The following is a 12,861-nucleotide window of genomic DNA, read 5'->3' as shown; positions in this document are numbered from 1 at the left end:
TTTCGCCGTCGGCGGCGGCGACGGGAAGGGGGCCGGCAGGGTTTTGGTCGGGGGAGTGGGTTTTGGGCGGCGATGTGGGGAAAGCTCGGAGAAATTTTGAGAGCTTGGATTGGAGGGTTGGGGCCGTTGAGGTAGGTAGCGGTGGCAAATTGGGCTTTTCGGGTTTCCTTGTTGGACTTTATGTCTTCTGAGATTCTGGCCCAAATTTGTTTGTTTGTTTTTTGGCACAAAAGGAGCTTTTCACATTTTGTATTGCTGCTTTTTAAAAACAAATTGTATTGCTGATTTTGAATTTTCGTTTTTCTTCATAGAGCAAAGGAAATAATGCACACGACCATACATATAAGTGGAGTATCTTTTTTTAAAGTAATATATGTTAAGCTAGCAAGTCGCTTCATTAAAAATCTTTCAATCCCCTAGGTATCCTAGTAAATAAAAGAGTGTGTTTGAAACTTGTTGCTCCGAGATCAAAGTATGCTTACATCGTTCAGAAGAGTTTGCAAAGTGAAGTTAGAGGGTTCATCAACCCAATTACAAGAAGTTTGTCCTGAAAAACTATTTCTAGCTAGCTCGTGCGTCACTTCATTAGCTTCTCTTGGGCAGTGTTTGAAAATGATCTTATCCATAAGTGTTGCCAAATCAAAACAATCAGCAAAAATGGTCGAGGATTCGAGGCCCCACTAGATTTCATCACCTGAGCAAGCATCCACCGTCTCCAGCGAAACAGATTCCATGCCAAGGTCAATCCCTCCCTCGTTGACATAGCTTCAACCGCAGCTGCCGACATTACATTTGGAAGGAAGATTGTGGAAGCCGCTACACGGCTTGAAGTACCCATGATGAGAAAAATAGTAAATAGCAAAAGCTTCCTTACCAAACCACTTACCAATAGCGCTACGCTCCCCGAAAATGGGACCAGAAAAGTGTCTTGATGGCTCCCAAGTATACGAGATCAGTTGTAGTACTTTTCAATAAGAAAGGTTGTCGAGGAGCTGAAGGTATTGGTTAGAGAATTTGACAAGTAAACAATAATAACAATGCAACTGTTTTTTGTGTTTTGGGTGTATAGTTTGCAATGAAATAAAATGCAGAAAGTAAATAGCAATATGTAAATGCTCTCAATGAGAGAAAGCTCAATCATTTATGCAGCAATAGAACAAGCTCAAATATGTGTGTGCTTATATGAGACAAGTGTTTCCGGAGACGGCATGGATAAACTAGCATTAAAAGTTCTACACAGCATGGTAAATATTTTGTCAAGTTTCATTCTCTTAGGGCGGAGCCTAAATTAGGTGTAGCCATAGATATGAGCAAATGCACCCCTTATGATGGGTCCTAGAGCCATTCTCATGTGCAAATATAGGAAACATTAAGATATAAATGCCCCACCATAGCAATTAGATCATTGGTCCCCGACATAAATCCCTCTAATGCAACTCAAAGTATTGGAAAACAATTTCTATTATTTCTTCTCTTCCAACACTCATTCATTACATTAAAGTGTAGCCATATGAGCCCGATGACTATGTTCCTGCGATCAACAACAGGTTGTTGCATTATTTGTAACAGCAAATATTATTTATTTAAGTTCGACCCTGAGAAGCTTTGCAAATGACTATAAACACAACCTCGTAACTGCGTTGTCAGGCGCAACCACGTTCGCACCCAAACCGTGGTTTGAAAATAGCCTATACTATAAGTTGCTAAGATGGCAAATATTTAAGAGTTTGAAGTAACTAAAAGCAAGTAAATAATAAATGTAAACTAAAGCTAGAGAGCGTTGATTGATAACCCACAAGTATAGGGGATCGCAACAGTCTTCGAGGGAAGTAAAACCCAAATTTATTGATTCGACACAAGGGGAGGTAAAGAATACTTATAAGCCTTAACAACTGAGTTGTCAATTCAGCTGCACCTGGAAAAGCACTAGTAACAGGGGTAATGTGAAAGCAACAGTAATATGAGAGCAGTAGTAACAGTAACACAGCAGCAGTAGCAGTAATATGAGAGCAATGGCACCGGAAAATAGTTGATACTACTTCCAATGACATGTAGAACGAGTATATGATGATGAGAGATGGACCGGGGTTCCCAGCTATCTACACTAGTGGTAACTCTCCAATAACAAGTGTTGGGTGAACAAATTACAATCGGGCAATTGATAGGATTGAAATAACATTAAGACAGAACATCAAGATTATTAATCATGTATGCATGTTTTCCATATATAGTCATACGTGCTCGCAATGAGAAACTTGTACAACATCTTTTGTCCTACCAGCCGGTGGCGTACTGGGCTCTAGGGAATCTATCGGAAATTAAGGTACTCCTTTTAATAGAGCACCGGAGCAAAGCATTAACACTCCGTGAAAACATGTGATCCTCATACCTAAGTCTTCCCCTCCAGTTGTCCCAATTTCTATCACTTTGGGGCCTTTGGTTCCGGACATAGACATGTGCAAACAACTTGTAGATACAATCTAAGCAATAAGTATAGAGCTTAAATCTAAGATCATGCCACTCGGGCCCTAGTGACAAGCATTAAACACAACAAGATTGCAGCAACAATAACTTCACAAACTTTATAGATAGACTAATCATAATGTAACAATCCATCGGATACCAACAAACACAACACCGATTACACCAGATGAATCTCAATCATGTAAGGCAGCTCATGAGATCATTGTATTGAAGTGCATGGGGGAGAGAATACCAACTAGCTACAGCTAGAACCCGTAGTCCATGGGGGAACTACTCACGGAGCATGATGGAGGCGGTGGCGTCGATGGAGATGGCTTCCGGGGGCACTTCCCCGTCCCGGCGGCGTGCCGGAACAGAGATTCTGTCCCCTGAAACGGAGTTTCGCGATGGCGGCGGCGCCCCTGGAGTCTTTCTGGAGTTTCGTCAATTGGTACCGATGTTTTAGGTCTGGACGGCTTAAATAGGCGAAGAGTCGGAGTCAGAGGGGCCACGGGGCCTCCTCACACTAGGGTGGCGCGCCCCCCTCCTGGGCCGCGCCGCCACCACGTGTGGGGCCCCTAGGGCACCCCTCTGGTCCCCCTCTGACTTTCTGGAAGGTTCCGGGAAAAATAAGGTTCCGGGCGTTGATTTCGTCGAATTCCGAGAATATTGCCCGAACAGCCTTTCTCGGAACCAAAAACAACAGAAAACAAAGAACTGGCCCTTCGGCATCTCGTTAATAGGTTAGTTCGGAAAATGCATAAAAACATTATAAAATGCAAGCAAAACATGTAAGTATTGTCATAAAACAAACATGGAACATCGAAATTATAGGTACGTTGGAGACGTATCGGCATCCCCAAGCTTAGTTCCTGCTCGCCCTCGAGTAGGTAAACGATAAAAAGAGTAATTTCTGTAGTGACATGCTACTTACATAATCTTGATCATACTATTATAAAGCATATGAGATGAATGCAGTGACTCAAGGCAATGATCTATAGTTGCTAACAAATAGGTAACATATAGCCAAACTTTTTATGAATAGTACTTTCAAGACAAGTGATGTCTACGGGTGCTTCTATTCTTGTAGACAGTGTTGGGCCTCCAAGAGCAGAGGTTTGTAGAACAGCAACAAGTTTCCCTTAAGTGGATCACCCAAGGTTTATCGAACTCAGGGAGGAAGAGGTCAAAGATATCCCTCTCAAGCAACCCCGCAATCACGATACAAGAAGTCTCTTGTGTCCCCAACACACCTAATACACTTGTCGGATGTATAGGTGCACTAGTTCGGCGAAAAGATAGTGAAATACAAGTGGTATGAATGAATATGAGCAAGTAGTAACGGCGCCGTAAAAGTGCTTGTCGGCGTGCGCTTGATGGTAGTAATATTGCAGGAAGTAAAGATGCAGTAAAACAAGAAACAAGCGATGATTGCAGTATTTGGAAACAAGACCTAGGGATCATACTTTCACTAGTGGACACTCTCAACATTGCAATCATAATGGAATATAAATAAGCACTTCACTATGCTATTCCGAATTACTCTCTAGCAAGATGACGAACTCTAATTCATCATGTAGGCAAACCTTAAAGATGTATTCCCAAGTACTAATGAACACCCCACGCTGTCACTTTGAGCATTCATAGGAGGTACTAACACACCACAATTTCATAGAGACATCCAACTCAAATCATAACTCAGTGAATAAGTATTCTGTGAAATATAGCCTAAGAGACCCACACGGTGCACACACTGTCACCTTTACACACATGGGACAAGGAGTCTCCGGAGATCACATAAGTAAAATCCACTTGAATAGCATAATGACATCTAGATTACAAACTCATCATATGGATCTCAATCATGTAAAGCAGCTCATGAGATCATTGTATTGAAGTACATAGGAGAGAGATTAACCACATAGCTACCGGTACAGCCCTTAGCCTCGAGGGAGAACTACTCCCTCCTCATGGGAGACATCAGCGTTGATGAAGATGGCGGTGGTGTCGATGGAGAAGCCTTCCGGGGGCACTTCCCCGTCCCGGCGGCGTGCCGGAACGGAGACTCTCGCCCCCAGATCTTGGCTTCGCGATGGCGGCAGCTCTGGAAGGTTTCTCGTACCGTGGCTTTTTCGTATCGAAGATTTAGGTCAGGGACCTTTAAATAGGCGAAGAGGCGGAGTCGGAGGGGGTACGGAGCCACCACATAATAGGGCGGTGCGGCCAGGGCCTGGGCCGCACCGGCCACATGTGTGGGCCCCCCAGGGCTCCCCTCTGGCGGCTCTCGGGTGTTCTGGAAGCTTCGTGGAATTCTAAGATGCTGGGCGTTGATTTCGTCCAATTCCGAGAATATTTCCTTACTAGGATTTCTGAAACCAAAAACAGCAGAAAACAGGAACTGGCACTTCGGCATCTCGTCAATAGGTTAGTTCCGGAAATTTTGAGAGCTTGGATTGGAGGGTTGGGGCCGTTGAGGTAGGTAGTGATGGCAAATTGGGCTTCTCAGGTTTCCTTGTTGGACTTTATGTCTTCTGAGATTCTGGCCCAAATTTGTTTCTTTTTTTTGGCACAAAAAGAGCTTTTCCCATTTTCTATTGCTGTTTTTTTTAAATTGTTTTGCTGATTTTGAATTTTGGCTTTTCTTCAAAGAGCAAAGGAAATAATGCAAACGACCATACATATAAGTGGACTATCTTTTTTTAATTAATATATATTAAGCTAGCAAGCCGCCTCATTAAAAACCTTTCAGTCCCCTTAGGTACCCTAGTAAATAAAAGAGTGTGTTTGAAACTTATTGCTCCGAGATCAAAGTATGCTTACATCGCTCAGAAGAGTGTGCATAATGAAACTAGAGGTTAATCGACCCAATTACAAGAAGTTTGTCCGGAAAAACTATTTCTAACTAGTTCGTGTGCCACTTCATTAGCTTCTTTTGGACACTGTTTGAAAATGAATTTATCCATAAGTGTTGCCAAATCAAAACAATCAGCAAAAATGGCTGAGGATTCGCCCCACCAGATTTCATCACCTGAGCAAGCATCCACCGTCTCCAGCGAACCGAATTCCATGATCACATCTTTGCAGCCTAATCTATTGGCCAAGGCTAATCCCTCCCTCATTGCCATAGCTTCAGTTGCGGCTGCCGACGTTGCATTTAAAGGAAGACTGTGGAAGCCGCTACAAATATCCCATCAGAGTTCCGAATGACGGCTTGAAGTACCCATGATGAGACAAATAGTAAATAGAAAAAATAATAAAAGTTTCTTTACCAAACCACTTACCAATAGCGCTACGCTCTCCGGCAACGGCGCAAAAAAAGTGTCTTGATGGATCCCAAGTATAGGAGATCAATTTTAGTACTTTTCAATAAGAAAGGTTATCGAACCCACGAGAAGCTAAATGTATTGGTTAGTGGATTTGACAAGTAAACAATAATAACAATGCAGGAGTTTTTGTGTTTTGGGTGTATAGTTTGCAATGAAATAAAATGCAGAAAGTAAATAGCAATATGTAAATGCTCTCAATAAGAGAAAGATCAATCCTCTATGCAGCAAGAGAACAAGCTCAAATGTGTGTGTGCTTATATGAGACAAGTGTTTCCGAAGGCGGCATGGATTCACTAGCATTAAGAGTTCTACACAACATGGTAAATATTTTGTCAAGTTTCATTCACTTAGGGGCGGAGCCTAAATTAGGATATACCGTAGAAGTCTTAGCCATAAGGCATACATGTGAACCGAGAGACGATGAAAATGAAGAGCTACTTGAAGCTCCGTTTAAGACCTCTTCATTACAAATATAATCTTTGGCTTTCTCTATATTGTTAGAAACACAACAACTAGAGATAATAGAATAATTTATATCATGGAAACATATTAGGGTCTCTGGAAGCAAACGTCGGCAAAAAAGTAAACTACCCACACTGGTTAACCCCAATAGCATGTGCCGACAACAAATTGTTGAGGAGAGAGAGTGTTTGGATGGTCGGTGGGGAATTAAAAAGAAAAGAGAGAGAGAGGGTAGGTGGGATGGGGGAGGGAGAGAGAGGCTGACATGTGAGCTGATGGGAATCTTCATACAAGGAGTTTGTTGCCGACAGCTGCCAACACCGTCGATATCCACCCCAAGTACTAGATTCCTTTGAGGTTTGCCAATGCTTGTATAGGGCTTATGATGACGTGGATTTTCATTGGGAGCGTCAGTGTGAGCAATTTCTCTGGCCAGAATCCCCAAATCGTTGTCGGCTACAATTTGGAGCTCTCGGTGGAGATGCTTTAAACTCTTACTCTTTACTGAGATGTGTAATCTTGTATCGTGCATGGTTTTTAAGGCGTCGCTTAGTCGTCGCCTAGGCGACGCCTAGGCGTCGCTTAGTCGTCGCCTAGGCGACGCCTAGGCGTCAGAGCTCCCGGCAACGTCAAGGCGTCGTCTTCGCCTTAGATTTTTGTCTAAGGCGTCCGATTTGGTGTTTTGAGGCGTCCAGGTCGTCGCCAAGGCGGAGAAGGCGTCGCTCTGGTCGAATTTCGACGCCATGGACAAGGTCGAGCGGGAACACAGAAATTAGGCCAGAAGGGAGGGAAATTGGGGGGCCAGAGAGAGGGAAAATATATAGGAAAGATAGAGGAGAACAGACCAGTCATAGAATCGAATCGATTGAATGAGAGAGAGAGGAGCTCTCTCCTCAGGCGGCCAGCTCATCCTATGCTAGATCTTGTCTCGGGCGCCCAAGCCCAACAGGGAGGCAGCTGCTTCGTCGGGGACGATAGGGGCAAGTGGGAACTGGGAGGGGTCGCCGTCGGTTGGATCGCCGCCGGTTGGGTCGCCGCCGTCGGCTGGATCGCCGCCGTTGGCTGGCTGCAGGCTGCTTCATCGGGAAGAGGTATGGACGAGCGGTTGCAATGTTGCATCGTGGATTCTGGTAGGGTTAGGCACATCTGGGTTGGGCCTTATCCTAAACTGTGTTGCTGGGTTAGGCATAACTGGGCTGGGCTTCCCCTCAATAAAAAAAAACTTGTCTGGGCTGGGCCTCTCTGATAGATGGCAGTCTATGAATAAGGCGTCGCCTCGCTTTGCGCTTTGAATGTCTAGGCGTTGAGGCGCCTCAACGCCTTGAAAGCCATGGTACCGTGATCGGTAAGGTATATCTTTGATGTTAAGAAAAAAGAGAACGCACACCCGCATGCCACATCCACACCACAGCAGGCCAACATGACAGTCCTAAAAGGCTAAAAGTGTCGACCCCACATGTAAGTAGGAAATAGCCCCACTCGCGTTTTCTAGAAGGGGGAATTTTTTTGCCCCTCTTATCGTTGTACTTTATCATTTGCCCTTCTTTACTTACTTATTTCTTTTTTTGCCCCATATAACTCCGGAACTTTAGTATTTTCCCTTCAACGGCTGATGTTCGCGTACAATAACAATTTTGACCCTTTACTCTTCCTTGCACAAACAAGACTAGAGCTGCCGATGCAGCCACTGCTCCCAACACATTGCACCGCCACTTCCCGATGCGATGTCCACGCTAGCGTTGCAAGGCCATGTCCTTGCACCGCTCCTCCCCTGTCGTGCCTCTTAATTGCGCCCATAGCTTCTCATGCACTAGGTCATGGGCCAACATATTACACCACGGACCGGTCGTGTCCGTCACCGCCCGACACCCCACCTGCGCTGCTACCCCATCCGTAGCCGGCAAGCTGCTGCTCTACGGTAAGGCTCCGCCAGTTTGCTCGCTACCCACACCGAAAGCCGCCAAGCAAAGGGGAGTGGGACCTAGTAGGCTGCAATTAGGAGATTGGATGGGAAGTGAGGAAAAGGAAGCACGTTGGCTATAGCTGCTCGGAGTGAGGGAATGGCGGCGACCGAATCTCAAGACGAAATTGATTCGGGTCCGATGCAGCCATGGGTATTCTCGTCCTGCAGTTTTGTCTACATGCTTAAAAAAGGAAATAATTCAGATAGATTTTAAAAAGGGGCAAATAATAAAATTCCAAAGTAATATAGGGCAGGAAAGAAGTTACCAAATAAAGAAGGGCAAATGATAAAGTAGCAAAGAAAAGAGGGGCAAAAAAATAAAACCGCCCTTCCAGAAGCATCCCCACCAAGCGCGAACCGACCACATCCCACCCGCCCCGACCCGCAACCGCAAACGAAACCCTCTCCAGGATCCCGCGAAGCGAAACCCCCCCTCTCTCTCTCCCTCCCGCTCTCCCGCCGCGCCCCCAAATCCGATCGGCGGCCACCCGCCGGCGCCGCCCAATCCGAGCCGCCGGAGCTCGATTCGAGCCAGCCCCGCGAGGAATCCGAGGGATTCGGGGCGGATTTCCCCCCGGGGGCTAGCGGGCCAGGATGATGGCGGGGGGCTTCATGGGGAAGAGGAAGGAGCTGGAGCAGGTGGTCGACGGCCTCCTCGACTTCTCCCTCTCCGGCCCCGCCGCCAAGAGCCGCAGGCTGGTAAGCGCCCTCGCCGCCGTTCCCCCACATTCTCCTCCCCGTTCTCGCGCGTTTCTGCGTGTTCTACCGTCCGTGATGCGCCCCTGCTTGCCTGTGTGCAAGTGGCTAGACTTCAGAGGCGCGGGTTCGATGCCTCCGGTGCAGTTCATGCTGGGATTTATCGGTTTGGATTTTAGAATCCGCGGTTCAGCTTAGGCATTTGTCTGTAGCTTTGCCGGTTGGACAGAGTAGCTGCCTGACGCGCGTGCATGCTAGGTCTGCTACTGGCTAGGCGGAGTGAACTTGTTGTGTTAGGGGATCTGGTGCAGTCTAGGTGCTATCCACGCTGTAGACATGCAATTTTAGTTAGTGTTTAATTCGTATTTCTCAACGGGTACCATTTTCTGTACCTACTTCGACCTGTTACCCCTTATGCCATGCTTCTACTACTTCGTTTTCAGAAGCATGATGAAGTACATCACTCAATTGAATGTTATTGAGTTTGTGTGCGCTTCGGTTCTGTCATATCCCTGCGTATACGAGTACATTGGGAGTTCTTTGATGTCATATGCATGTGGTTTTGAGGGTGTTTATGCATGTTGAATCTAGTGGATAAGATGGGCCATCTGACGAATAGACCCGCATACAGTGTCGTGCTTCTCTATTTTGCATAATTACAAACTCTGAGAAATGAAATAATGGCAACACAATGGCAACGTTACCTGGACTGTACCTCAGTTCATTGCTACAAATTATGTATTGTCGCCAAAAATGCCTACTGTCATGTCGACGAGTCGTACTCAGCTCCTGCTTGCTTGATGATTTTATATTATGGGGTTTCAGTCAACAACATGCAATAGTATGTGCACCATCTTTTCGTTACTGCTTTATAGTTAGTTGATGGTACATATTTTTTCTTATTGCTGTGTGGGTCAACATATTTCACTGGGATGTCTTTTCTTGATTATAAGCAGTTACGCTTTGATAGCAATATACCTGTTACCTAGTAAGTATTATTTGTTCATCTATTTTGTAATGCTTGTCATGTACTGTACATATTGTCGCCAAAAATGCCTACTGTCAATTATGTCGATGATTCGTGATCAGATCCTGCTTGCTTGATGATTTTATATTATGGGGTTTCAGTCAAAAACATGCATAGTATGTGCACCATCTTTTCGTTACTGCTTTATAGTTAGTTGATGGTACAGAATTTTTCATATTGCTCTTTGGAGACACTGTGCAATGAACCACATCGTTCTGTGGGTCACAACATATTTAACTGGGATCTCTTTTCCTGACTATAAGCAGTTATGGAAATACTTTGATAGCAATATACCTGTTACCTAGTAAGTGTTTTTGGTTCATCTATTTACTAATGCTTGTCATGTACTGTACATATTTGTTGATATATTCTTCTTAATGAACATCCTTGCATTCACTTCTGATGACCAATATTATATGTTGCTCTAGGTTGCATTTTCCATTGGTTCCGTGTAAATGTGCATTCTGCCAGTTACAGGATTTATCTGTTGTTGCCAGTATTTTATTCACATTTCTTGCAGCTGTTAAATTTTTCTGATAAATGTTACTTACTATTTGAAGGACCCTGGTCTACCACCTATTTTGGAAGAACCACATGCTCATTCAACCCAATATCAACATGAGATGCTGGGAGAGGAAATCAGTGGTGGTGTTACAGTGCCCATTATGGAAGATATGGTACAAGGCGCCATGCCATGCCATCTGTCTAGTGAGGACATGTCACTTGTTTTATACAAACCAGTAAATAAACCTGCCCTCGTAGGTCTCAATATCGCAAGCCCTTCAATCATAGTCAGTTCAGACTTGATACGTAGTCTAAAGAGTAAGTTGATTATGAACAAACTTTTATTATATTTGGATTTATCTTCTTCTGCATGTTTAGTATTTATATTATGTACTGCAGTACTGCACATTGTCCATTATGTCCTGGATATTAAATGTCACAGATAAGCTAAGTTATTGTATTAACATTGTGCAATCATAGCTGCATAAGTGTGTACATGCCTTGATTAGTAAGTTGGGGGGGGGGGGGGGGGTTAAGGATTATTGGGAAATCGTGAGGATTTGAGGCTAGGAGTTGATAGAATTTGGGGAAGGTGGAAGAATAGACAGGAGGGAGACAGGTAGAAGATGAGGCACTTGCTTGCTTCTGTCGGGTTCTGTTCTATTCGGTTCGGTTCTCTTCTCTTTTCTCTCTCTCTAATCTTACTTCACGGGGGCCAATTCACCCTAATGTCCTACAAGCCCCTGTGGTAGTTTTGTCCCTTCACTGTCACATGACTCACAGTCCATAACATTAGGATACTTGTGGCATAATACTTCCAGGGATGCTTGATTCTAGTATGCACGGAACTGTGAAGGCCCAGATGTCTAGTAGTGCCATGTGGCTAGTACAGATGAACATAACTGGATTCCTGCGCACATGCTTTCCTTCTCTGTTGTATGCTGTTTCCTCTTATGTGAGCGCTTTTTACTGTACCATATGTGCCGATGATTTTGGGAGATAAGAAGATGCTTAATTCGTAATGAGACATCACATTCTGCATTCACATACATTTGTGCCCTGTTGCACAGCATGCTGTGCTTTATATGAGTTTTGTTTTCTTAGTTTTCTTGTGATGCCCTAGTTTGCCCCCTGCAGTGCAAGATTTATCCATGTTATGAATAATCATCTTATTCATTTCCTTTCTGTTGGTTCTGTTATCTACACGTTGAGCATGTTTGCTTTGCTTCTGTTTTTTTTACGGCCTTCTATTTGCACATCACATAATACTCTGTCTAGTTGTCTTGTTGATGACATATAACCTCATCATTTTCTTTCTCTATCAGATCAACCTTTCAATCAAGGGAATTGTCATGGGCTGGAGGACAATTCTCCTGAGCGCAGCAATTGCTTGGCATTGGTTCCTTGGGCGCCACAGCGGATTGCTGTGACATCTAATTGGTCAACTTGCCCACCAGAAAACACAGAAATGCTAGAAGAGCCAATGGATGCTGATGAGACAGAAGTTACTTCCATGGACTTCGAGGAAGCGCCTCAAGCAACTCCTGGGGGAATCGATGCCACGAACCTTCACCAGTGGCACCAGCATTGTATGACCCCACCATCGCTGCCGAACCCATCAGCGCCTGTTATGTGGTCATGGTGACAATCTGGCAACATTGCTCCCTAACTGCATGTTCCTCACACGAAGGATTGAGAAATCCTGTAGTTGGCCTCCACCCGGTGTGGCTGGTTGTTTTAGATGGTCTGAGAAATGGTTGCTATGTGCATAATAGCTCCTCCTAGCGTAGCGCTGTTCTTCAGCAGTAATGGTAGCAAACTTGTGTGTTAGAAACATCCCCGTTACAGTTATGTCAGTGGACTTTTGTGTTAGAAACGACCACGTTACCAATTCTTTACCGTTAACATTTATGTACACATCTACTCCGTATCTTCGTGCAATGCAATTGAGGTCAAGATACTGGCAAAGGGACTCTTATGGCTGATGAGCTGACCCTGATATCTATCGGCTCTCCTTTGTCCAAACTTCAAACCATTGAGGACGCCCAGCCTTTTCTAGAGCTTTATGATGTCCTGGACATTATTATGCAACCTTTCTTCAGATAAGAATGGTCGCCACCAGCATGGTCAAAGGAACTTCTCAATGCGAGCAGGGAGGTATTCCTCGTGCAGGTTCTTATAAGCTTATTATTATGTGTTTGGAGTTTCCGTGTCACCGTTGCTGAAGAACCAAGGACAAATTAGATTTGATGATCTGTCTATAGAATTAGAATCGCAAATTCGTAGTGTATGTGAGGCCAGCGAATATTAGTGCTCCTTCCATAGAGTAAAAAATTAGCTCGTCGATCTCTTCCAGTTTCGAACTCAAAAGAGAACAGGGAGAAAATGTCATCTTATAATAATACCCTACATTGGTCGTA

At 44.6% G+C, this 12,861-nt stretch overlaps 1 protein-coding gene across 1 annotated transcript; it reads left to right on the top strand.

The window, feature by feature from the left end:
* The first annotated feature begins 8,784 nt into the window (after window positions 1–8,784).
* Window positions 8,785–12,335, top strand: LOC124691318. Its single transcript, XM_047224592.1, has 3 exons — window positions 8,785–8,913; window positions 10,498–10,759; window positions 11,767–12,335. The coding sequence occupies exons 1-3, from the start codon at window positions 8,809–8,811 to the stop codon at window positions 12,084–12,086; spliced, it is 687 nt and encodes a 228-aa protein (XP_047080548.1). The 5' UTR covers window positions 8,785–8,808; the 3' UTR covers window positions 12,087–12,335.
* Window positions 12,336–12,861: the final 526 nt, after the last annotated feature.

The sequence above is a fragment of the Lolium rigidum genome, chromosome 2, assembly GCF_022539505.1.
Source record: "Lolium rigidum isolate FL_2022 chromosome 2, APGP_CSIRO_Lrig_0.1, whole genome shotgun sequence".
Lineage (NCBI taxonomy): Eukaryota > Viridiplantae > Streptophyta > Magnoliopsida > Poales > Poaceae > Lolium > Lolium rigidum.
This window is presented reverse-complemented; position numbering and strand designations above follow the sequence as displayed.